Source organism: Medicago truncatula, chromosome 6 (genome assembly GCF_003473485.1).
Source record: "Medicago truncatula cultivar Jemalong A17 chromosome 6, MtrunA17r5.0-ANR, whole genome shotgun sequence".
Lineage (NCBI taxonomy): Eukaryota > Viridiplantae > Streptophyta > Magnoliopsida > Fabales > Fabaceae > Medicago > Medicago truncatula.
Window position 1 is genome coordinate 13,790,194 of NC_053047.1, and position 27,678 is coordinate 13,817,871.

Below are 27,678 nucleotides of genomic sequence, written 5' to 3' on the forward strand. Positions count from 1 at the left end.
TTAATCTAATGGTTCAAAATCATTCCTATCATTCTCAAATAAGATGTTCATTCTCACTTGATATGTCATTCTTTAATTTTTAAATGTAAGTATCATAACATCTCAATTTTGATTTACCATAAAGTTGGTCTTCACCCTGAGAAAAGACACGTTTAACTTCGTTTTTCTCTTGGACCTCTTCTTCATTGTTATCATCATTATCACTACATATCATTATCACCTCCATGTTGATCATAGTATATGTTTCATCTTGCAGAAAGTGCATCAACTTTGGCCATTCTCTTATTTCTGTTATATATGAAATATTTTAATAAAGCAATAAATACATAATAAAAATGACACGTGCATTGTTCAATATATTTTGCATGAAATATATACATGAAGTGGGAATACAAAAATAAACATGCATTTTTATAGGATTTTTAGATCCTTAAACTTTGAAAGTTAGACTTACCTAAACAAATGTAACCAGGATGTATAAGGAGGTATCTTTTCAACACGTTGTAATTTGATACTTTTCTTAAATATTATATCTTAATTCTAAAAAATAAAATTTCTTGACAAAAATATGTAAAAGCATTTTTCCTGCTCATATTGGAATTAGCTCTATAAGGAGGTTATTAAATAACATTGCTATAATTTTCTTGTTATAAAATCACCTATAGATACGTATTTAATAACTTTTTTCATATTTTCATCAATTTTGTGATAAATGACATGGTTCTGTGAATCACACATGCATTTAAAATGTTTTGTTTAGCTTAATTTTTAGATTTTCTCCAAAGCTCGTTAAATAAGATTTTAATTATAAGTCATTTTAAGCACAAAGGTCAATCCCTCGACATACTTATCAATGTGTTTTGAATTATAAATGAGAAATTCTCAAGCAATTGAAGCTGCCTTCTGGGGAGATTTGCCTCTAGGTGTACAAATCGTGTCAGAAAAGTACAATTTTTCTTACAATTATACGATCTTACAACCACTGGGAGATCTTACACGATCCTAAAAGTTCAATTTTTCTTAGCCAAGTTTACTCTTTGACACCTTAAACTATTTTTTAAACCCACTTTATACTCAAAAACCGATTTTTGAGACGCAGTACAAGATCTTACGATCCTACATATTACGATCATGCTTCCCCCTTCATGGTCCTTAGTAGGATTTCACTCCTGACAACTTTGTATATTATCTTGGGTAGAAAACTTTGCTTTCGAATGGTGCTTTACCTGCATTTTCAAATTTTATTAATTTCCTACCAAATTAACTGATAGCTCACAAGCATACCCACAACAGTCTTAATTCAAGGCCTTTTATTGTTGAGAATAGTTTATTTGGCCGATGAATGACCTTTTGATATGTTATTGTTGTTTGAGCTTGAATTTTTTTGGGTTAATAGGTCTTTACCCCTCTATAATAGAGGTCATTTCTGGTTTTCCCTCCTGTAAATATTTTTGTTTTGATTTACCCCCCTAATAGGCCAAACAAAAACGAAAATTTTTGAAAAAAAAATAAAATTGGTTTTTGTTTGGCCTATTAGGGGCGTAAATCAAAACAAAAATATTTTACAGGGGGATGAATTAAAATAAAATTTTTACAGGGGAAAAACCAAAAATGACCTATATTACTGGAGGTAAAGACCTATAAACTCAAATTTTTTTCAACTAAGAAATGAGTAAAGTGCAGGGACTAGTTGTTACTTTTCATTATCCATTCATTCAAATGCTTCTAGAAAATGACTTAATGTACATTCAATATTTATGCTCTTTCCATGCTTTAATCATTGTTCATGAAACCACAATTTTTTTTTTTTTTTGAAAAAGGAGATCTTTCTCTTCTTTACAAATATAATTTATATTATTTTTGTTTTACATCGCATACTATTCTCTAAGACACTGATCTTTATTATGTAAAATCAGGTTATGCTTTAAAAGAAAAAAAGAGTAAAAAATGGTTATTAATTTATTTCTTTTGATGATCTATTAACCATAGTTCTATAATCCTGTCTTTGGTCATTTTTCTATCTAACTTTATATCTTCATTCAATGTGTTTAGATTTTTTTTAATTTTTGAATACTGTTTTGTAAAATAGTTTTACAAATGGAAATAGTTTTTTCAACAGGTATTTAGACCATAGTAAAGTAACTGTTATGTTGTGTTGTAAATGAAGCTCAGTTGGTAGCTAGCAAGATGGATTCCTCCTCTTTTTGCTAATATTTTTGTAGTTTTTGGTAGTTTGATTTGAAACAAGTGGAAGATATAGCTCTGGTTTTGACGCTACAGCGTAGTACTGGAGCTCTAGCGTGTCATATCGTTGGTATTGGGGGAGAACTGGATTTGAAATATCAAGAAAGGAACTGAAAGGGTTAGATTGTGGTATGCACTATAACTGGAAGGATAACGAGGTAAGATAATAACAGTTGAGGCCTTGAGGGGAAGTGTGGAGCCTGAACACGTGGCGTGAGGGGTCCTTGAGCACCGACATCACCACGGCAAGAGTACTCTTCTTCTTAATTACTCCTCCGTTCCACAATAGATGACTTATTTGAAAATGTGTAATTTTGACCTAACTTACTTTGACCATATTTTGTTATTAATATACAAAGATAAATTATTTAATTACTAATAAGTTCCACTTATTATTTTATAAATAAGTCTTACTTATTTATTTATTTATTTCTCTTATCTATCTGTCATTTGTGTGTGACAATGTAGGTTCACGTAACCTTGACAATAATATATTAAATTACATATTTGATACTATTAACAGTGAGCGATATCTAGCAACACATTATTGCTCCTAGTCATAAGAATGTCATGTGATCCGACAAAGCTTTCCATAATAACAATTACGTGTATCATTACTCTTTTGTCTTCATGTCTATATTGAACACAACACATAGTATGCCACCCTTGTTGAATTCAATATTGGACCCTTAGACGATTCTACTGTTATGTAGGAGGGACAAATTCCATATAGGTCACTCATGTCCCTCACCATGATTCGTTGAATGTCCATCAACCGACTTTATAGTCATCCTGTTACGGACGATGTTTGTACGGCAACAAAATACTCGACTCCTACATCTAAGGTACATAGTGGTTTCAGGTCGAAGGGTGGAATACACCACTTATCACTATGAGAATAATTTATGACATTTACATAATTTTCAATGTAGTATTCATGGTGAGACAATTCAATATAAATACTACTTCTAATACTTATATCTAAGTGAAGATTTGATAACTTTTTATCCATGATTTGCGAGATGTGATCATCAGTCTATCCATATAATAGTCTCTACGCTTTAATGTTGTCCCATTTCACAATAAAGGTTGACTACGGATACTTTAAAAATAATGTTTTTATGTTTAATGGAGTTTCACGATTAAGTTATACTTAATGCTCCATTAAGCGAACTAACTATTCTAGGGACTTTATTATTTTGAAACAAAACAAAATAAATAAATAAATGCCTTATTATTATATATTCATAATATATATTTAGATCAATATCATGATACAAAGTCAAACCCAATGAATATAGATTGGCTATTAGGACTTACTCCCACAAATTAATCAAACAAATTCTTGAAATAAGTTTACCGTTATGTTTTCTGAAGTTTTATCAATAGTTATATGGACCATAGTAAAGTAATTGATATAAGTGAAGCTCACTTGGTAGCTCACAAGAATATTATTTGCAAGGGTTAGGGTACGAACTCTGGATTTTCCGCACTTAAAAATGTGTGAATCTAGTCACTAAACTATTTGACAAAAAAAAAAAAAAAAAATACAATATAAGAATACAACTTATAATATCCTCATCATCATTTTATATTCTGACATAAAACATATAAACACTCATCTCAATATGCTCCTTACCTCCATGAAATCCAATTAGTAACATTTAACAATAAGCAATATTCAGATTGGGCAAGTGCTTGCTTCAATTACTTAAGAACTGGTATTCATATAGCCTTATACAACATTTCCTTTTGAAGTATATGTTAAACATTTCAAATATGTACATAAATCCATCAAAACTCATATTTACTATTTAACCTCTTCTATTTCTTTGAGCAGTAGGGGGTAATTTCTCTGACGGACCAGTAGGAAGCTTCTTTCCAATCTCTAATTCAATCCTCCTCTTGAGCTCTCTAAGTATACGAATTTGTCCCAGCTTTTCAGGAGACAATTTGTCCCAATAAATTCCTGTGGTAAAAGAAGTAAGTTGAGTTTGAGCCTGTTTGAATTTTTTTTCAAAAACTATTTTTAGCTTTTAAAAAAATTGTTGGAACAACAATCAGTTTCGAACTATGAAGCACGGACACTCTTCGGATTAGGCGTGTCTCAGTGTCGGACATTGTTGTGTCTGACACCGAAACATATAATTACACTGAATTATGTGATTTTCTCAAATTACTAGTGGTGTCGACGTGTCTGTGTTCGTATCGTGTCCAGTGTCCGTGGACTCATAGGTTTCGAATGAGAAATAAACGATAATCGCAAAAAATAGACAAACAATGTTTAGTAAGATAGTTCAGCTAAATATGGCTACGTCTCCAACCCTGCCCACTTGTCAGTACCTATGAGCCATACCGAACAAAACTGAAAGGTCAAGCTTGGATAAAAGTTTAGTTATGTGCTTATAACTAAGCGCTTATCATATAAGTGCTTATGTGCAAACTATTTCTATAACAAAATATAAAATAAAGTCAAGCAGTTTTCATACGAGTCGTAAGTTATTTTGATAAACTATCCTAAAAAGCTTATGGAAATAAACTTAACATAACTTCTAGACAAGTCATAAGTTTTCTCAATAACACTCAAACAATCTCATAAGTGGTTATGTCAATAGATAAACTAAATTATGTCAATCCAATCAAGTCTAAAAACTTGTTTGATTAATTTTTTCTTTTAAAACTATTTTATAACAATCATAACACAATCAAAGAAGCCTGTAGAAGGAAGGCACTATAAGCAAAAAGAAAATGCTAGGTTAGATAGAAATGTTTCACCAACCTTGAGGCTTTGGAATGGATGTATTTGTAAAAATGACCTGAGTTGGAGTACAAATGATATCCACTGGTACATCATGGATTAACAGTTTTTCAACTGGAATGTCATCCACCAATTGGCAGTCATGCACTGTAAGAGAAGTTCTCATTGTGTTATAATATCAATAAATGAAAATTATAAATTTTTCATACGAGTAGATTAAATAATCAAACATGAACCGAAACAGGATTAAAGGACAGCGAAAGATATCAAAATATTTTGGTATCTTCCGCTGTCCTTTTAAAGAAGAGATTTCACTACAAAATATAGACTTTTATACCATCTTAGAATTTGTGCTGGACCAGTCACTTTCTGAAAACAACAAAAGTTGATTTTGCCACCGTCGAGTATGTTTAACCAAAATAATATTTTTTACATATTAGATATTAGAGAATAATATGCAATGTGAAAAAGATTAAAGCGCATGAATACTAAATGCACATCTTTGAGAAGTCTTTGAGGAATTGCTAAGGAAAAGTTACAAAAGCAAGAACCAAAATTACCTGAGGTAACAACTAGTGTTGAATCATCGATAGCTCCCATATAACGCAACATACCATACTCAAGTTCTGCAAATCCCTGCACCTCAGTCCTCTCTTAGTTGATGTAACATTCAAGTTCGTAAGGTCATTCATCAAATAAATCAGCTATTCTATACAATAACTATTGGTAAATAAAGTCACAGAGAAGTAAGAAAAATATAGTTACAATAAAAGGTCGTGAAACAAGAATCATGTCGGAATGTTTGTGAGATATTAGTTATTGGTTAGAAATTTTATAATATTTAAACAAGCAGGTGAAACATAATGCCGAGGCAGACTTTTCTAACCAGGATAACAAAGGTTGTCGAGATCAAATTCCTACTTAGGATCATGAGGAGGGGGGGTAGTATGATCATGAAACGTAGGATCGTAACAAGTATTGTTAGATCCGGTCTTACATAAGAATGAGTCATTTCTATGGTATAAAATAGGTTAAAAGACTGGTTTAAGGAATCAAATAGTGAGCCTGACCAATCTCGCAATATTAGCAATTTTGTAAGTAACCGGAGTTAGATTTCCCTGTGGCTGTAAGTTCATAAAATCATGTGATTATACGATTTAACTTGCGATCTTAACAACACTATTGACATAGGTCTATCCTTTTGATGAATAACAGGAAAAGAACATGAGATTGATTAAACATAACCAAAGGAAATGTAAATATAAAAGGCATTTAAATGTACCTCTCCCTTTCCTAATCGAGCACCTGTGTTCGGGTCAACAGCGACAGATCCAATAACAATAAGATCTACTTTTATCTTTTCATCTAATCCAATTGGTCGACCATATTTGGCAACCCCAACAGAAGTACATGCTTCCTTGATGGTACCCGAAGTTAACATATTTGACTCAATTACAGAGAAAAAACCTGTCCTCAGACGTGGTTGAGGAGTTAACAATTTCTTTCCATCTGCACAAATATTGATAGTAACATTAAAAGAGAACCAAAAGGAGAATAAAAAAATGGAAAAGTACTGCAAGTTTTGAAAATATATCTACAACTCTCGTTTCAGCAGTCGGAAACTTAATTATCGTCGGACAAGATTTCTGTTTTATTAAGCTTAGTTTCTTAGTTGTACTTTTGTTCTATGTTAGATTAAGGGTCTAGTCATACTCTCCCTTGTCAAATAGTAAGACCAAACAAGTGCAAATACAGCAGGTACCAACGATGACCATAAGTCTAAAAGGCATCTATAGTAAAGTTAAAATACTAAAATACAACACTATCCACGAAAAATGATATAAAATCTGAACAACTTATAGCATGTTTGGAATTGCTTTTGGAGGGTGCTGAACGCGCGGCCAGAGAACTCTTCATGTTCAGGACTTTGCCTCAGCTTGAGCTGTCACCTTGGAAACTTTTGTTTCGAAACACTCTTATTCTGGATCCGGCTCCTCTAAATTGAACGATTCACATTAGATTGTAAGTGAGATACATCAACCATTAATTTAAAAATCAAGAGTAGACACTTTAGACTTTACAGGATCCTTAATGTTCATAGATACCTTCATATTGAAAAGATCTTGCATGTTCTAACAATCAAATTGTGGAACGTTGATTTTAATAACCCTTTTACTCTTCTGTTATTTCCTATATCTAATAATGCTAATAAAAATCAAATTGCAGAACTTAGACGTAAAATCAACAAGGCAACAATCACAAAAGGTGTTTATACTTCTTGAGTAACCTTCCCCCTCCCTACTCAACAACCATACAAAAACTCCAAATAAAGTACCTATCTAACCTGAAAGAGTGAGAAATCTGACTGGTTTCTGAGGAGAATCTGGGTTAACCTTCACACATTGTGCATCGCGGAACACATCTAGTGCCCTCATCTGCAGAAAAACCCACACGCATCGATTAATTCCTACTCAAAATCACAAATAACACTCATTTCTCCTTCCACGCCCTACCAAAATTTCACCAAAAAAGATGAATCAGAAGGAAGCTTGTAGGATAGTCTAATTACCTAACAAAACAAACAGTGACAATGTTAACTACTATGCTACTAACTAACTGATACAGTTACAATTTAATAGCAGTTATTTTTGTCTAGCTTGCATATCAAATGGGAAGAATCTTGAACACTGCAAATGTTCTAATTACGGATTACGTTTAACAATCTGGACTCTTGATTGTGATTTGCATACACCCATCTGTTTTCAAACACGAAACAGAAATAGAAGCCTGGTCTGGTATCAGACCTTCGGCTTAACACATTAGAGTGCCTGGAAGTGTGTGATACTTTCTTAAGCCAGCAGTATGCAAAAATTTGATAAATCTGAAATCATAATTTTCAAAGTTCTATCAACAAAATTGTAGCTTCAGTGAAAGACATGACCGATAATGAAACAGCCTTGTACGCTAAGAAAGCAAGCAATAGACCGATCATCATATCTGTATATGTGAGTGATGTTCAGTAAAGCAGCGACAGAGCAGAACAAATGGAAAATCATATAATAGTAGTTCACTTATTAACTCATTTTCAAGCCATATCTAATCAAATGTAGGACTCTTAACACATCCCTACACTTCTAGGATGATATCAGTGGCCTAACGAGTCTAAGATAATCTCTAATATCATCAAAGGTTTTTATATTGGCATAATTCATCTTTACAAAACCAGCTTGTAATGTAAGAGATAACTCCTACTTATATAGTCATTTTAGGCCATATCATTTCATCCAAATATGATAGCACGGGTCCAACAGGTCTTGGATAAGCATATCATTCGTATAGTTGATCTCTATTTTACTATACAGATTTATAAAATAAATTGATGAAACGACTAAATTCATTAACTATCATCAATTTCAGAAACTGATTTACCATTCTATGATGACCCAATTTGATCCCTCACAATTTTCTCTCGGTGAAATTTAGTTCCGACAAAAGATTAACCCATATTAGTCTCTTACATTTTGATATGAAGGACAAATTAGTCATTCATTCATTATAATAGACGGACTAACTAGTTTGAGTTTATACTTTGTCAAGACTAAATTGGGCTGAGAGAAAGTTGTGAGGGTCAGATTGGATCTTCACCTATGAAGCACAGACACTCGTCGGAATAGACGTGTCCTGGTGTCAGACATGTATCGTGTCCAACACCGACACATATGATTACACTGAATTATATGATTTTCTCAAATTATAAGCAGTGTCGGCATGTCATGTATGTGGCGTGTCTAATGTCCCTATACGTGTTTCATAGATCTTCACTCATCTATTAATTATTGTGGAATCAAACTGCTCCACAATTACAATTTCTTGAAAGAAACAAAAATTCACTCCAAATTTTATGCAAGAATTTTCCATTAAAATCACATTCACCAGCATACCTTATCAGCAGCAAGAGAAGCACCAACAAAATTAGGAATCCTATGATGAACAGGTCTAGGATTCTGAGCAAAATTATTCCCTTCCATCAAATCCCATATCCTCTTTCTAATCACCCATTTCCAAGCTTTTGGATCATCCTGCATCGAAGATTTCTCCTCCTCAACCGCCATTGCTCGACGAGCTTCAGCGTCGAGGGTGAGCCGCTCCGCCTCGAAAGCGGCTTCATTGAAGGAAGCTTTGTTGTTGTTGCTGTTGGTGGCTTCCAGTTTGAATGAAATGGAAGTGTGTGGTTTTGTGGAGAGAGAGCGGTAAAGAGGAGAGAGAGTGAATGGATAGCGTAACCGTAATGCTTGTGTTTCCATTTTGGGTAAAAAATTCTCGGTTTGTTAGTTACAAAGTATAAAAAGAGAAATTGTGTTTTTTTTGTTTGGTTTTAAAGGGAGAAAAAATCATATGATTAAAAGATAAAATTACATGTCATTTATATTTTTTTATGAAACATAAAATTATATGTGATTTCATTCGATTTGAAGGACTCATTTAAAGCGAGAGTATAGCTGACTTGATATGAACTTAACCCATCAATATTGGTATCAAGGAAAGCTAAACCAGAAACTTTGAGAGTAGCACGGCCTAAGGTCTCAAGCCAACATCATTAAACCAACCCAAATGGATTAATATACGAAAAATATTGGTTTCCATAACATTCCGAGCTATTTTTCGAATTACCAATTTCCGAGCTTTCGGATTATCCCAGAGAGAAGATTCCTCCTCAAATGTCATAACTCGTCGAGCTTTCACGTCAAAGGTGAACCACTCAGAGAGAGTCCAAAGAGGATACTGTATTTTGCAATAATAGTAGTTGGTACTTATAGTGGTGGTGGTAGTATTGATGACGGTCCACTTTGCGATAAATTCTCTATTTCTAATTATGAATAGAAAAGTTCCAAATTATATGTATCTTTTGTTATTTTATATTTTTTTTTGTCAACCTTTTTTTTTTTTCAATTCCTATTTTAATCTAAAGTTTGGTTGGCTATCGGTACCCTGTATGTAACTGTAAGTAAACCTCATTAAAAAAATGATTTATTTTTATACAAAAATATAACTTAATATTGAATAATTTGATGATGGGTATGTACTCAACCAAATTCAAGGGTATCACTGCATGTACCCTTTTTATGAAGCAAGTTGTAATTCTTTTCTGACGAAAAGAAACTTATAACATTTTGTTAATCAGAATATGTTCGATACAACGTGATACATTGATAAATATCTAAAAACTAACTGATGAAGTAGCATCTTTAACAAGGTTATGAGCAACCAACCTCCCTCGTTGTCTATAAATAAACTCAACACTCGAATTTTGGTCATTTAAAAAAATAATTATGGATTTTCTTCTCTATTTGTTGTCTTCACATTTTTTTCTTTGATCCATTCACCTCTGTCTATGTCCCTCAAAAACACTAATTGAATACCTCAAAGATAAAAGATCAAAGATAAATAAATACCTCAAACACTAATTGAAGCCTGTATTCCAAATAATACAACAGAAAGGCCAACTAAAAGCCTGAATTCCAAATAACATACATCAACAATTATATCTTTTCTACTCAAAACTTCATGTATCTGCAACCATAAACCTTTGTCTCATTGTCAGAATCAAACATAAAAGAACTTACAGAGGCAATGAAGATGAGAAGATAGAGTAAAAGTCACAGACAGGTTTTTATAGTTTAATCCACAACCAATGAAGATGGGATTATCTGCATAAAAATTATCTTTCTAAAATTGAGAATCCTTTTGTACCAAATACAGATAGATTTCCTTTGCCCTTTACCAAAGTGCATTGCATCATATATTTTGCGCCTGCGAAAAGGATATGCGGATCACCAAGCCAGAAATTAAACTTGCATGTTTGCAAACTAGGGCCTCAGTTGCCTCCTCTTCAGACTCAAATTGAACAAGCGCTTGCCTTTTCCCATTCGTCTCGAAGACTTTGCAGTTGACGATGACTCCATGCTCCTCCAAAAGACTAGCAATCTCCTCTGCTACAATGTCTTGTGGGAGAGTTGACATGTGGATGATCTTTGTCGGCGAGCAGCAATACCGATAGTTTTTAGCAGCATTTTTGTTGAACCGATTCAGATTTGACTTTGTGTACTCATGTGTATCAGCACCTGGGATTATGTTTGGAGACCTTGAGAAGTTCACCTCCAAATGTTTTCCAAACAACATGGCACCCTATATTTGAAATTGAAAAAGTTTTAGTGATCAATTTGAGCAGAAAAAAACAAACTAATCTACAAGCAACAATAACAATAGAGTTAGAATAATAATCAATCACAAAGTAGATTACTCAATTTCATTTGTGTTGCATGCAACATACAAAGGTATCAAGAAAATATATCCACTAACACTTGAAATTGAAAGTTAAAACTAATTTAATTATAAGGGAAATATTTCTGATGGGCAAGTGAAAACAAAAGTCAGGACTGGAGACACGAAAACGGCATGATTATGGTACAAACAGTCAATTGGAACTGTTTGGAGTGAACGAAATGACAAAAACTGAACTTAACTCACTACTACATCAAAACATTGAAACCAAAATGTGATATATTTTCTCTTCAACAACATTTCTTCATGATGTTTGATATTCTACAAATTACTGGACAATTTGGGATTAATTCTCAAACTGCAGACAACAAAACTTAAGATGGAAACTATCGACAGTTGATATGTAAGTGTTCTCTGTAGTACTTGTGACCTCTAAACTGTTCTCTAATTAGCTTTGTAGCTCCCATTAATACAAATCGGGTAGTTTATTAGTGTCCCAAACAAAATAAACTTCACAGACTAAATGAGACCCTTATCAGCATTAACAAGGTAACAGAAACAGGTGATTATGAAAAGAAGAAATTATCCTAAAGGAACAGGCCAGTTTACAATTTATAAAGAAGCATAAGATTAGAGGGATAGATATATTTCATGTGTGGGAGGGGGGCAAAAACAAAGCTCGCCAAGTATCATAACAAAATAAAGGGTACCAAACAATACTCAACAAGCAGAGAAACATGTCTCAACTAGGTGAATAGAAGTGATCCAGCCGTAAGCACAACAGTGATCCAAACAGATAAAACTCAAACTAGAGGAAGATGTGGTGACCGCTGACCAACAAGCATAGCAGAGTTTGGACTTAGCAAGCAGAGAAGAATTAGACAAAAATTTCACCCGGCACATATTTTGAAAAAAAAGAAAAGACAAAATTGAGAAATCAGTGCACAGACATTTTTGTGTTTTCTCTAGAAGGGGAAAGGTGTCACAGTGCTGCTGCTGCTGATAAGATGATGGCAGCTAATGGGAGTAATAAAAACTCCAGCCGTTGTTAGTTTTTACTGTTTTGAGGCCCGATAATAAATTAAGTAAAGAATGATGAATTATAAATTCCACTATTCTCTAACTATATTAAATTAATTAAATATTTTCTTAATAAAATCAAATAATTTTGAATAAAATATTACTTAACTACAAGTAATTTTCTTATTTCCACAAATCAACTATTTTTAAATGGAAAAAGGTTAATTTAGTTTATGTTATGGATGTGTAATTTATCAATGCGGTAGGGTCTTACATTTTACAATCTTGTTATTCTCTTGCCATCTTACGTTTTGCAAAATTAATCAAATCATTAATATTTGATTAAATGGATGCGCAGATTTCCACATTTTATTGATTTTTAAGGTATTCAAAGAATTTCTTAGGCGCTGATCAAAGCATCTTTGATGTTATTAACAATTGTGCTCAGAGTGAGTTAACATCAACATCCACACCATCCGAATTCACTCCTTCTGGACCGGGCATCAATTGTTGAAAAGCCACAGTCAACAAAAAACTTGTTGAGTTATTGCTTGACCCATTGATATTTGTTGAATTGGAAATGTTTTGATCTTTGGAAATAGACAGTCTATAGTGAGAGATGACAAATCTTGAGGAAAGAAGTGACAGTGTTAATGAATCATAACCATTGATTGAAATATTTAAATCCGGTATGTTAAAAGGAGAAAACACAACATAGGATCCCAAAGGATCTATGAAGTATTCTTGAATGATCGCCACAACAATTGGTGGAGGAGGTTCTATTGGCTGCTTACATGAACTATCGCTTTCGATATAATTAACTTGACTGTCAATAATTAATGTAAGCAGCCTATGGAACCTCCTCCACCGAATGTTGTGGTGATCATTCAAGAATGCTTCACAACTCCTGTGAGATCATATGTTGTGTTTTCTCCTTTTAACATACCAGAGTTAAAGATTTCCATCAATGGTCAAAATTCATCAACGATGTCATTTCTTTTTTCAGGATTTGTCAATTTTAATATAGTCAATCTCTTTCCAATGCTCAAAACATTTCCTATTCTACAAATATAAATGGGTCAAGCAAAAACGCAACAAGTTCTTTGTTGTCCGTGACTTTTCAACTATTGATGTCTAGTCCAAAAGGAGTGAATTTGGATTGTGTGAATGTTGTCGTTAACTCACTGACCACAATCGTCAATAATATTACTGATGCTTTAATCAATGCCTAAGAACTTTGAATACCCCTAAAATCACTAAAATGTGGAAATTTATGTATCCATTTAATCAAATATAAATGCTTTGATTTGATGCCTAAGATCGTAAAATGTGAGATAGTAAGATCCTACCAAAATGAAAAATTACACACATGTTACATAAACTAAGTTAACCCCTTTTCCATTAAATATGGTTGATTTAAGGAAATAAGAAAAGTATTTGTAGAGTTAAGAAATATTTTATTAATTGATTTTATAAAGAAAATTAATTTAATATGGTTAGGGAAATTTTTAAATTAATTCATCATTATTTACTTAATTAATTAATGGGTCTTCACGAGTAAAATAGCCCAAACCAATATTGATGCAGAAAACAACAGTAAAAATATTATTAAAAAAGAAAGAAAAAAAAAGTTTTAAAAAAAGACCCACTCAGTTTTTGAATTAAGTCAAGCAACAAAATGGTAATAGCTTTCTTTCATCCCCATTTCTCTGATTCTTCTTCCAGAGCAGCCAAAAACAAGGTCGCAAGATATTTGCAAGATTTTTTGCAATTTCACCACAAACTCAGTAGAATACGATTCTGCATGCAATCTGGGTCACCAGGCTTGACTGAGATCATGGAATTGCATGATCTTGCGATCTAAATCGCGATTATGACAACATTGTGACAAAAGGGTTTAGAGAGAAAAAGGAGAAGATATAAAAAGATGGCTAATACTAGCACAACCGAGGTTAGTAAATAATAATACATGTCTAAGCCCACTAACAATAATACTAATAGCCGTATTATCTTCTAACAAAAATAGAAAAATATAATAATTTTCTCATGTTTTAGAGTATTGTGTATTTGCATATAGAGTGTGAATATTGTGTTCATGTAGTACAAGTACACTGTATATAAATCGGTGACTGTATTATGCCAAGTGCGTTGCTGCCAACAGTCATCAATAGTGTTAATTGCCAGCTGCTAGTGATGCAAAGTTATCTTTCTTTTATAACCAATCCAACTCTCAATAATTCTTAGAGTGCTGAATTGAATGCATCTCAATAAATACAAGAGTTCATATCAATCAAACTACACAGTTTAAGACAGATTAAATTTCGCACATTCACACTCAGATTCTAATATGTAGGCACAACTATAAAGATTTCACAAGATCTAGTATAAAGATTATATAATAACCAACGTATACATGAAACTAACCTTCAGAAAGTGTACTGCCAATTCAGCTTGGAAACCATCTCCCATCTGGACAAGTGCATGATCTGGTTTACTTTGGAGAAGTTTGATTCTGACAATGTTCCCATAAATAGAGAACAAGTTGAACAGCTTGTCCTCATTGATTCTCTGAAATAACAAAATTTGAAGAAAATATTAATATAAAGGGGAGATATATTTCTTGCAGAATGAAAAAGGTTAGAATCAAATTACTTACATCAGGATTGAGATTTGTGACAAGAATTGTACACCTTTCATTTGTTCCAGTTATTCCAGGAGGCAAACTTCCTCCGAAGGCAGCTTCAATTGCTTGAGCATTGCCCATCTATAATTCACAAGTATGTGGAGGGATTAACCTTTGTGTTTAAAACGTCTAACAATTAAAATCCTATTTAACGAGCTTTAGAATGGAAAATCTTAAAATTAAGCTAAAAACATTTTAAATGCATGTGTAGTTCACAGTACTACGTCATTTATCACAAATAGGATGAAAATATTAAAAATGTATTAAATATGTATATACCATTGATTTACAAGCAAACAATTATGGTAATGTGTTTATAAAGTAATGTCAAAAATAAGAAAAATCAAATTCCCACAATTGGTTGCTAATGGGGAGACTCGATTTTGTTTGGACCTAACTCAATCCTACAAAACTGACTTGTAAAATGAAAGACGTATAAACTTATTTCCGGGTCATATTACATCCAACTTGGGACTCCCAACAAAACCCTCATGGCCAGGACTGGACATTTAGAGTATGAGTGTGATCCGAGTCTCCCGATAGCAGGTAAGCCAACAGATCTCAGATAGGCTCTAATAAAAGGGCAGGCAGCCCAGTGCACTAAAGCTCCCACAAGCACAAGGTCTGGGAAAGGCTCCCACCAAGATTTGAACTCGTGACCTTTAAGTCACATGACAACAACTACACCGTTACATCAAGGCTCCCCCTTCTGAGATAGGCTGTAATACCATCTTAAAATTTGGGACTCTCAAAAGGGAGGCATTAGGAAAACTAGGTATTCAGCATATTCAGATTTTTAATAACTTGGTAAAACTAGAAAATTAAAAGACATAAACTGTTACACATTCCTTAGATGCAAACTGATAATGACTTCTTCATATATTAAACCGGATATCAATAATTGCATACGGCGATTTCAACTAAGCGTGAAAAGTACCCACCTGTGAGGATCCAGCTGTAAAAAGCAAATGAAAAAATATTAGTATAGTACAAATGACCGCAATAACCAAACAAAACAAATCAACCCGAGAAAATAAAAATATTTAGTACCTTGTCTAGGTCCAGAACCTTGAATCCCTTCATACATTCCTGCATCCCCAGAACCAGACTATCTCACAGAAGATGAAAATAGTATTAGAATGAAGATGACAAAGATCAATAGAAAATGGATTATAAAAAATTCACATAGAACGTACTTGTGAAGATTGGCCTTTCTGCTCTGTGGGCAGATTTGGGTTTGTGAAGTCCCTGCAGAAACGAAGAATAAACTCAGCAACGATGAATACGATGTTAAAAGATAAATCACGTTAAGTAAAAAAAACGATTGAATCACCTTGACCAATCATTATTGTAGTTCACTTGTAGTTCATCAAGGCTGCAATTAACATGAATCAAAAAAACAAATAAAAAAATAGTTGAGTAAAATGAAAAGACTAAAAGACGGTGAGAGGGATACAAAATGAGCCAGAAAAGGAGCACGGCAAAATTCTCTAAAAACCCACTATTATATTTTGGCCGTAGCTCATTTCAACGTGGAACTTTAGTTTTTCCAACTCACACCAAAAACTAATATATAAAATGAAACTGCTGCGGAAGAGATAGCTTTAACCTACTTTGAGAACTGAATGTCCAGCTGACAGCAACCATCATAAACATTGCGTCCCTACAAAAATTCCAAAAGTACAATCATCATCATTCAGAAAAAACAATATCAGAATTAACAAGACAAGTAAAGCATGAAGTTCATGCAATCGCAAAACAACCTGCAATGCACCTCTGGCAGTCACAGCACCCTGACGAGTCTCATACTGGATGAGAGCTTGAAAACCTACATAACGATAATCTTCATGCATTATAATAAGGAATTTGCTTGACGTCACAAAATGGTTCATCATGATGTGTCACAAAATAATATTAGTGGCCATTCACCCTAGTTTTTCGTCAAAATCTTATTGAAAAGTATATTCTTGATTCTTAAAAATTGACGCGTGAAATGACATGATATTTGTGACTGATTTTTCTCATGACATATAGCACTAATCAAAAGCAGCGATATTCTTCATTTCCCATATCTAATTATAGGGGCTACGGATATTGTCATTGTGTTGAGAAAAGTGAACCATTCCATGAAACATTAAAAACCAAGAAAAATAATTCCACTAATGTAAAAACCTTGTTTCATCGTTTTTCCTGTTAACTTACAGAAACAAGAAAATATAATATGTTTGAAAATAAATTTTTCCTGTTTATTTATAGAAAGATAAAAAAATATTGATATGTTTCAAAATAAGTTGTAGCATAACAATCTCAAATGCTCTTCACAAGAAAAAAAAGATAGAGAAAGAAATAAATCTGAGAGAATCTGACCAGCTGACTTCTGAAATGTTACAATCTTTTCCACACATCCATGGCGAGAAAATACTTGCTGTAGCACATCCACAGTCATAGGATACAAGACTTGATGAATTGTAACTAAGAGAATTCGATTTGGCTGAGCATCCGAAGAATTGGCGACCGCAGACCGCATACAGAAAGAAAAGAAAAGAAAAAAAAAAAAAAAAAAAGGAGAATAAATAAAGTATAAGATACATGATATACAGAAAGAGAAAATTTTACAATAAACCCATTATATGGAAAATAATGTGATTATAGAACTGTAAAATATTATGAATGTGGTAAAGATCACAAAAATATGGATAATACAAATGCCAAAAGAAAAAGGCTAATTGTTTCTCCTCTTATTCCACAACCAAAAAGGTATACATTTTTCAAATAAAGAAAATCCAAAATAAAACCAACCTCATCTTCTCGGCCTTGACTTTGATTTGCTGACGTTATTACTCGATGAGAGGAAAATTGGACATAAAGATTTCTCCCTCTTGAATGAAACATAACGATAATAACGTAACGTAAGTTATGTAAACTGCAATTTCTTAACATCAATAGGATTGAATAGTGCTTTTCAATTACCAAAAATATGCAGTCAAACATCAATTTAACAAAATAGTAGTCAAGTTGCATAAAGAGAAATAAATAATCTATGTTTACCTTATGCTTGGTTGAGCATTTGCATAAAACTCTACAGCCCTAATTGCAGAAGGAATATTCTGCATTTGGAGAAGGGCTTACAAGAATGATAAAACAATTCATCTGTGAGTTCTATTTGTAAGAGTCTGAGAAAAACCAAGAGATTCATTTCAAGGAATGAAAGAAGACCTGATTTTTGGCACGCAGCACCATAAGCTTTGTTATGACTCCAAAAGGCTGAAACAGCAGAAGCAAATCGTTCTGCAACAAGAATAATAATGTCAAATAAATTTTCAGGTTAACCAATCTACCTATCATTTGTGTTTCTCATTTATGATGAATAAGATGAAACATATATTCGTATCACTGACATTCAAGTGATGTGCATGAATTGATGCAATTCTATTTCATTGATATGAATGTACAATTTAACAAATTTCCAATTTATATACAAAAATTGGCAAAAAGAAGGAAGAATAGGAAGAAGTTTAACGAAAATTTTGAATTGTACATTCATATCAAGGACACATGGTTGCATAATTTAAAATCTTTTATGATTCATCACAAGATACTTCAAATTCTGTCAACAGAATATAATCTACCGACATGGTTTTGCAGATTTCTTTCATAAACATAGCAATTAGATCAAATCAAACTTCAACTTATGTCAACAGAATGTAATCTACTGACATGATTTTGCTGCTTTCTTTTATAAACATAGCAATTAATAACGAAGAGAACAAGCAACTTTTGAACTTAATACTATCCACCTAAATATAGATCAAATAGGAGCCAGCACAAACTGTTTCAATTAATATCATATATAGAACTTATTACAGTATCAATACGAATCTAAACTAGCTTCTTCCTTTCACAGACAAGTGTAAATATAACAAAAAAACACAGATCGACCATAATCGGGTTAATCAAGTGAATTCATGACATGATCATATTAAAAAACCACAAACATAGAGATGGGTAAGAGATATTACTTCAGCTATCTCAGGTCCAACATTTCTAACGTGAATGACCTTTGAAGGTTCAGCCATTTCAAATTACCTGTAAAAAAAATAAAAAAACCTCTAAGTTAGAATTCCTTCAACATCCCTCAACTCATCAAAAGATTGGACCAACAAAAACTAATAAATTAGTGATTATGTTAATTTTGAAAGGTTCAACCCTAAAATTCATTCGGATTTCCTCAGCTTATTAATCACGTTGGATGATGAGCGGTGAAATTGATAAAAAACAATGAGCCACCGTGATTTTGGCAAAAGCTACACTTTGTAGCTTCACAAAATTACAGCGGCTTAGCGTGATTTTTCAATCTCACAGTTCGTCCAAACATGCACAGATGGTAGCATTAATGATCAAACCCTACAATTTACTAACAACATTTTATCCAAACATACAAATGCTTACAATGAAACTCAACAACACAATTCCAACTTCAAAACACAAATTAATAAAAGGGAAAAAAAAACGCACATTTGAATCATAGCAATTAATCTTCAAAACCGAATTTTCAGAAAATCAATATTCAATTATGTAAAATCTAGAAGCTTCTCAAACAAAGTGCTGATTGAATAAAAATTCAAACTTCATGCGCTGCTCAATTGAACTTAAGAAAAACTCAAATGCCAATTGGAAAAATGAATCTATAAGTGGTGAAAAAAATTGATACACAGGAAAAGGGGATCTATAATTTGTAAACATGGGCGCAAATAATTCATCAAAAAGGTGGTATCTTAGAAAATGATACAGTTACATAGAAAAGCAACAAGAGAGAAAGAGAGAGATTGCCTGATGAGAGAGAGATACAAAGAGAGCTACTGCCTGATGAGAGAGAGATGAAAAGAGAACTACTGCCTGATGAGAGAGAGAGAGAGAGAGAGAGAGTGTCTGTGTGTTACTCGTCCTATTTATGCTGTTGGCCCAAAACTTTTTTTTTTCTCAAAAGGCCCAAAACTCGTGATTTGGATTTTATCGAACGTCGTTACAGCTTCGACCAATCCGGCCGAAGTAAACGGAGGAGATTCTTTTAATGCGTGAAACCGAGGTTGAAATCTAAACCGTCCAATCTCAAATAAACAGTCAAGATCTATTACCACGTCAAACTGGGTGAAAATATCACAGCAGTGAATCCAGGTCCAACTTTACGAGATTAGGGTTTTAAAGGACTTTTTCAAGAAAATAAAATAGAATCTTGAAAAGTTAAAAAAACTTTGTAAGAATTAGGGTCTTTATAATTTTTTTTTTGTTTGTTTTGTTGTTGGCTTAGTGGCCACCACATAGTCCTCGTGAGCTTAGCTCAATTGGTATGGACAATGCATAATACATGCATGGTCCGGGGTTCTAACCCTGGCCACCACCAAAAAAAAAAAAAAAGTGGCCACCACATACACAAATTAACATACACACACGGGGAGGGGGGAATGTGGTGACCCTGGTTTGAACCCGGAGTTCCACATAAAATGCCCGCACAGGCACAACCAAATGACTAAGTTGTAGCAACGAGGACAACTTTCTAATACATTGAATCATGTTGTCAAAAATACATTGAATCATTTATTTCATAATTTATATTCCTTTTCAAACTTTGAATCTATACAAAAGGAAATAAGTTGAAATAGTTATATCTAAATGAAATAATAATAATATTTAACCGTAAGAGTTAATATACGTTGACCGATATACCTATTATAAAAATGTAAAAAAACAAACTTTCTAATACATTGAATCACGCTGTCAAACAAATAAAAAATACATTGAATAATTAATTTCATAATTTATATTCTATTCAAATTTAGATTATGTACAAAAAGAAATAAATTTAAATTATCTATCTAAATGAAATAATAATTATATTTAACTATAACTTTTCTCTTTTTTTTTTTGTCAAGTAACTTAGAGGCCAGATTCACATGCTTTTAAGTGTGGGGAATCTGGGTTTCGACCCCCGGCCCCTGCAAATAATGTCCCTGCAACTAGCTACCAACTGAACTACACTAACGAGACAACATAACAGTTACTTTACTATGGTCCATATACCTATTGAGAAAACTTCAGAAGAAAAACATAACAGTAAAAGTATTTCAAGAAATTTTTCACCAACCTTGAGGCTTTGGAATGGATGTATGTTTGAAAATGATGTGAGTTGAAGTACAAATAATATCCGCTAATACATCATAAATTAACAGCTTTTCAACTGGAATATTACCCACCAATTGGCAGTAACGCACTGTAAGGGTAGTTCTCATTGTGTTATAAAGGTTAGAATCTTAGAGAATATCATGTGATGTAAAACACAAATAATATACACTATCTAGGGTAAATTATCCTTGTAAAGAAGAGAAAGATTTCCTTTTTAAAAACAAAATAGTGTGGTTTCATGAACTGTGATTGAAGCATGGAAGGAGTATGAATAATGAATGTACATTAAATCATCTTTGAGAAGCCTTTGAAGGAATGGCTAATTAAAAGTTACAAAAGCAGAAACCAAAATTACCAGATGTAACAATTATTGTTGAATCATGAATAGCTCCCATATACCACAGCATATGATATTCAAGTTCAACAACTCCCTGCAATTCAGTCCTCTCTTAGTTGAAGGAACATTCAAGTTCAAAGTTCAGTAACAAATTAAAATGTCATTCATCCGCTAGATCAATTATTATCTATAATCACTATTGGTAAATAATGTCTAGAGAAGTAAGAAATTTATAATTACACTTCGAAGATATGGAGTAAGAGTGATGTTATATCTCACGAAGAGCTTCGCTCGCGAACATCATGAATACCCATACTATTATATTTTTTTTCCTATATATCTACTATTAAAAACAAGCCATGCATTTTATCAAAAAGAAAAAAGACATGTCCTCAAGAAAGAAAAATCCAGATTAGTAAAACAGAAACCTACAAGGCTGGAGGCTATTTTTTACCTAAGCTACCTGACACAACACATGTATATTAAGCTAAAATATTGGTGGGCCTAAAGTCCTTCCTTTACTTGTCTAAAGGTTGGGCCGGTCTTTAAGTGAGGCCTACCGATCTTAGAGATCCTACCAGAATCTGATTTTACACCCAGTAGTTGTAAGATCGTAAAACACTACTACAATTTAACTTGACATCACTATTCACGTAGGTTTCCAGTGAAATATAACCTAATTTCGTATTTCTATCCTTTTGATGGATAATAGGAAATGGACATGAGATTTATTAAACATAAACATAAGAAATGTAAAAGGGCATTTAAATGTACCTCTCCCTTTCCCAATTGAGCACCTGTTGTCGGGTCAATGGCAACAGATCCAATAACAATAAGATCTATCTTCATCTTTTCATCTAATCCAACTGGTCGTCCATATTTGGCAATACCAACATGAGTACAGGCTTCCTTGATGGTACCTAAAGTTAACATATTGGACTCAATTAAATAGATAAAAACCTGTTTGTGATTACGCGCATATTGATAATAAGTTAAAAGAGAACCAAGATTGAATATAATCTAGACTTTAATATGTATTTACTCCCTGCAAATAGGGGTCATTTAAAAAATGGTCCTTGTATTTGTTAATCCTGGCAATTTGCCCTCCTAAAATTTAATCACTTAAAAATTGGTCCCTCAACCCAGTTAATCAGTGCCACGTCACTGATTAGCTGATGTAACTTGTGAAAAGACCAAAATACCCATGGCTTCATCTTCTTCCTTTTCCCTCTCGTTTCCTTGCAGATTCACCAGCAACTCCCCTTTGTTCTTCTCCCAGCAACACAACTTTACCATAGTTTCTGAATATCCAGAGAAACAAATTGCAAACTCACCAAATCCCAATCAATTGTCATGACAAACAAAAGCTTCAAGCAAAACATTTCTGAAATTAAATCCAGTTACTGAAATCGAATTGAATCAGTAAACTGAAATCATAACCCACAGATTCAGCAAGCACAATAATATCAACAACTTTATGGACCATCATCTTCAACTAAGGGTTCACCATATTATTATGCAAGCAGCCGCACCAAGGGGTGCATTTTCAACACCCCAACCACATCGCATACCAGCTGGACCATCCTATCTATATTATCCTACTACACCAAGGAAGGAGGTTCTTTCTCTACTGCATATCGTCAACTTCAACAACCATTTTCATCTTCAATTTTCTTCTTTCAATCCAATCCCATTCTTTTAGTCATTTTCAATCTTTTTGGAATTCTAAACCCACCACACACCCACCCATGAAATTCCAATTCATTCTTCTTCTTCTTCCTCTCCCATGAAACTCGTAACAGAATTAGAAAACATAATGAGCGTTGAATAAAATTGAATTACTACCTTGAATCATGTTCTGGACAGCGAGATAACGAGAACGGAGAACTCGACGGCCGTTACTAGTTTGATAATCAACTTCGTCCCTCTCTCTTTGTTTCCCCCACCGCCACGTCGAAGAACAAACATATCTCCGTCGTCATCACCACCACAAACCCGAGGCAACCTTCTCCAATTCGAACACAAAATTGAAGCTTTGATAGATTGCAAATTTAAAGATCTGGTTCGATTTTATCAATGGAAGGCTGATGCAAATTAGTGACATTAGTAAACTCACTTTTAAGAGAAGGAATTGGAAGAAGAGAATTGGAATCAGAAAAGGAAAAGTAATGGATGAAGATTTTTGCATTTGTCTGGAAACTCACGGGATTCCCATTTTGGGAAGGGAAGGGCATTTTTGTCCATTCCCAAACCATTTTGCTAATTTGATGACATGACAGTAATTAACTGGGCTCAGGGACGAAATTTTAAATGATTAATGATTGCAAGGCTAGTTTGCAAGAATTAGCGAATACAGGGACCAATTTTTAAACGACCCCTAATTGCAGGGATCAAATACATATTTAAGCCTATAATCTATAACTTTCATTTCATATGTGATTACGTTCAATTAATTTGTTATCCCCAATTATTACCAGTATTGACTTGTCAGTGTTGTGTCTATGTTTGTGTCAGTGCTTTGTACAACTTCACCGAACTTAAATTAGTAAAACAGAAAACTATCCACAAAAAATTATATAAAATCTAGACAACTTATTCCGACAGTAGGATGCATACTTTCAGTCAAAAACCATCATAGTCATACCTTCATAATTCTAAATATCTTGCATGTTCTAACTTGACATCCAAAATGATAAAAGACAAAAAAATTCACATCAAATTGTCAACTTATGAGAAGATGTACATCAGTAATCTATTACATTAACAGAAACATAATATCACAAAGGACTTTCTTGCCCTCAAAACATAAGGATTAAAGACACCATGCCATCAACAGAATGAGGATTCTCAAAAACTTAGCTAATACTATCCATTATCAGATGTGTCTATATATTCTCCTCAAGTTTACTTGGGCTTTGTTGCGAGTTTGGAGGGAAGGGAGGGGAGGGGTTTGGAAGAAAAAAAAAAGGAGCAAGTGGAAGAGATAGATGATGTTAAGAGGGGAAGGCTTTGGGAGTTCATTTTTCTTCATAATATAAAATCATCCTCATTTGGGGGGAACTCAAAAATTGTATTGGAAGAGGGTTTTGGAGCGTTTACATAAATTCTTCAAATTTAATCTATGTAGTTATAATATTCTTAAAAATATTACTTTTTCATTAAATCTGAAAGATTTTATCATTTTCCGATATATTTCCAACCCTCCAAAGTCTTCCCTTCCACTCCCAAACAAAGCCTTAGACATTAAAATTTAAAACCTTGCAACTGTGCAAGTGGAATCACTTATGTTTACAATATAAGTTCAGATCGAGGAATCAAGATATATCTGAGCTTACATGCATCCCACTTGTTCACTCATCCACGCAGGTTCATGTATCTAATTTTGTGTGACTTTCACTACTTACTTGTCAAGCAAGCTTTCATTCTTATTTTGATGATTTCTAATTAAAATAATGTGGTGATTTCGACAACCCTTGTAATCGTGTTTGTTCACAACTTGTAAACATCTGAAATTAACACGATGAAGTTTAAGGCACGCCATTTACATCAAATTAAGCCACTGGTGCAGTTGTGTATGGCCTCTGAATGTGAATGTTGAGTATAGCATAATCTCCCACTTATTATGATCATGTATAATTCATTCATATACCTTTTTTCTAGAACTCCAATACAAATCAAAATATACATTTTTTTCTAGATCTCAAATACAAATCAAATTGTGAAAACTACCAATAAAACCATCAAGGCACCAATCACCAAATGTGTTTATACTTCATGAATACCCTTCCCCCTTCCTCAACACGACACACAATAAAATCCAAATTAAGCTCGTATGTAACCTAAAAGAGTGAGAAATCTAACTTGTTTTGTTTCTGAGGAGATTCTGGATGCAATGCTAAACACACCAGCAAAAAGAAATGAAACTAAGCCAAATAATTCTACTCAAATTCCAAATTATTAAATGATCTTTGAATCTCACGTTCAAAAGCTAGCTCATAAGATGAAGGTATTCTAAACCCCTATGGATTGACCTAGTGGTGAAGGCTCAAGACCTAGAAGTTTGCTCCTCTCTAGGTCTCAATTTCGAATCCCCAATGTCAACAATTTATGTGTCGGTTCAGTCTATACAGGGCTTTGCTCTAACTCCAATTGGGTCCTGCTAACGAAAGGTGGGTTTGGTCCCCGACCGGATACCGAGTTTAAAAAGAAAGTAAAGGTATACATATTCCAAACAACTTCAACAAAAATGACACTCATTTCACATTCTACGCCCTCGTCAACAACACTGCATTTGCATATAAATTAATACCATTTGATCAACGTTATTCAATTTGGGAAAGTAATTTAGCATTTTATAAATATGGAACGAAATTGCTCCACCAACAATTTCTTGAAAACAAAATTTTATTCACTTCAAAACTATGAAACACTGACACTGACACCGACACATCGACGCTGATAGTAATTTAAGAAAACGACAAAATTAAATGTAATCACATATGTCAGAATCGGGTGTCGGATACAGAAATCATTGAACACATGGAATCCCTAAAACTTGTTGAAACAAAATTGAATTGGGTTTGAAATGTATTGAAGAGTTTCGGATTATTACCTTGTGAGCAGGAAGAAAAGCAGCAACGGAATTGGGAATACGATGATGAACAGGTCTCATCAGATTCTCCTCCTTCGAATCATCTCGTCTCGTAGATTTCTCCATGGATAGCATAATCGTAATGCTCATGTTTCTATTTTTGGGACAAATTCACAGTATTCTTTGATGTATGAAATTATAAAATAGTATTTAATTGTTTGATATGTTATGTTAAAATAGTCTTTTAAGTTGAAATGTATGGTTAATATTGTCATGTTAATTCATATATTTATTGTTGTATCGATCTTTATAAATATTTACTTGTTGTTAGTGTTGAAGACTATTTTGACTGATGGAATAGATAATTAAAGATAATTTTAAAATTTTGATACATTGACAGACTATTACGACTATTTGTTATACATTTAAGGACTAAAATGATTATTACTCTACTACTTTAAGTTATAATAGAGAATTGTTGTTCCCACATTTGGTTTGGCTGTGCCACACGAGTAAATTACTCAAATGTCCTTCGGTAGTAAACTGTCGAAGTTTTTAGGAAACCGGCGGCAGTTAACTGCCGAGGAAAACCTCGGTAGTTAACTGCCGAGGAAAACTGATTATGCAGACAGTGGGTCTGCATAATTGTAAACATTTCCAAGCCATTTTTCGACCAGTTTTTACCTGTAATTAAACCAGAGCATTTCCAAAGGCAAAATAATTCATACAAGTTTGAAACTCGGACATAATAAAGATAACTACAATATCTTTTACAATTGTTCATAATTAAATTAAACCGACATTTGGTTAAAATTAAACAAACGTTTGAAATTCATCAAAACATTCAAAGTGTCCATAATTAAACTACTCATTACACATCATTAAATTAAATCCCTACTTACATTCAACGCAATTGCATATGGAACGAACATACATATATAATATATTATCTTCCACCATATTCTGAAACATAAATCCGACGTCGCCGTCGTCGCGAATAAGCAAAGGCATATAGCTTGCCGTTTTCCATGCGTATTCATCTCTATCTTCTCCTAGGTCTATGCATGGCATTTGACCAAACAAGTGACGTGTATATTGATTTTCACCAAGATGCTCATAATAAGTGTTAAGTTGTGCCTTCAAATTGTGAAGAGAGTCCGTCGGCGTTATCATAACTTTAACCGTCTTTTTAAACGTCGAGTACCTAACACGCCCTTCAATTTGTGCAACCTCAGACATGTCTCACTTGAAAAAAAAAAATAACAAAAGAATCATATATTAGAACAAAATTAAATGGAATGTAATAACGAATAAATCAAATGCGTAAACATTAATAAGCTATAAAAGTCATATTATCATATATATATATATATATATATATATATATATATATATATATATATATATATATATCAATATAAATTACATAATGTTAGTTATATATTGGCCACAAAAAATTGACGTTACAATTTCGACCCCAAAAAATATGTCGGTGTAATTTCTACCCAAAAAAAAGAACTAACGCCGACAAAAAAATCACTCATTAAAGACCAAGTGATTGGAGAAGATCAAGTGACATAGAA

General features: G+C 33.2%; 3 protein-coding genes across 9 annotated transcripts; all 3 read right to left on the reverse strand.

The window, feature by feature from the left end:
- Window positions 1–3,884: 3,884 nt before the first annotated feature.
- On the reverse strand, window positions 3,885–9,338 carry LOC25496155 (5-formyltetrahydrofolate cyclo-ligase-like protein COG0212). Its single transcript, XM_013596426.3, has 6 exons — window positions 8,944–9,338; window positions 7,347–7,437; window positions 6,285–6,511; window positions 5,563–5,638; window positions 5,024–5,149; window positions 3,885–4,213 (listed from the first exon to the last, which is right to left on the reverse strand). Exons 1-6 carry the CDS (start codon window positions 9,304–9,306, stop codon window positions 4,059–4,061), a joined length of 1,038 nt encoding a protein of 345 aa, XP_013451880.1. The 5' UTR covers window positions 9,307–9,338; the 3' UTR covers window positions 3,885–4,058.
- Window positions 9,339–10,442: 1,104 nt separating this feature from the next.
- Window positions 10,443–26,286, reverse strand: LOC25496157 (polypyrimidine tract-binding protein homolog 3). 7 transcript variants are annotated; one of them, XM_039835265.1, is made up of 18 exons: window positions 26,117–26,286; window positions 23,350–23,588; window positions 22,279–22,424; window positions 21,130–21,598; window positions 19,007–19,073; window positions 18,204–18,275; window positions 18,036–18,112; window positions 17,787–17,865; window positions 17,355–17,478; window positions 16,751–16,815; window positions 16,601–16,650; window positions 16,321–16,362; window positions 16,184–16,235; window positions 16,038–16,095; window positions 15,929–15,942; window positions 14,961–15,068; window positions 14,729–14,872; window positions 10,443–11,188 (listed from the first exon to the last, which is right to left on the reverse strand). In XM_039835265.1, the coding sequence occupies exons 5-18, from the start codon at window positions 19,061–19,063 to the stop codon at window positions 10,799–10,801; spliced, it is 1,332 nt and encodes a 443-aa protein (XP_039691199.1). In that variant the 5' UTR covers window positions 19,064–19,073; window positions 21,130–21,598; window positions 22,279–22,424; window positions 23,350–23,588; window positions 26,117–26,286; the 3' UTR covers window positions 10,443–10,798. The 7 variants fall into 7 exon arrangements, with proteins under 7 accessions (XP_039691199.1, XP_024641936.1, XP_039691201.1 ...); XM_024786168.2 differs by lacking the exon at window positions 23,350–23,588 and having other exon boundaries at window positions 21,523–21,598; XM_039835267.1 differs by lacking the exon at window positions 23,350–23,588 and having other exon boundaries at window positions 18,036–18,094.
- LOC25496158 (5-formyltetrahydrofolate cyclo-ligase-like protein COG0212) lies at window positions 21,959–26,221 on the reverse strand. The gene is made up of 5 exons (XM_013596430.3): window positions 26,117–26,221; window positions 22,909–22,999; window positions 22,707–22,805; window positions 22,279–22,424; window positions 21,959–21,967 (listed from the first exon to the last, which is right to left on the reverse strand). Exons 1-5 carry the CDS (start codon window positions 26,219–26,221, stop codon window positions 21,959–21,961), a joined length of 450 nt encoding a protein of 149 aa, XP_013451884.2.
- Window positions 26,287–27,678: the final 1,392 nt, after the last annotated feature.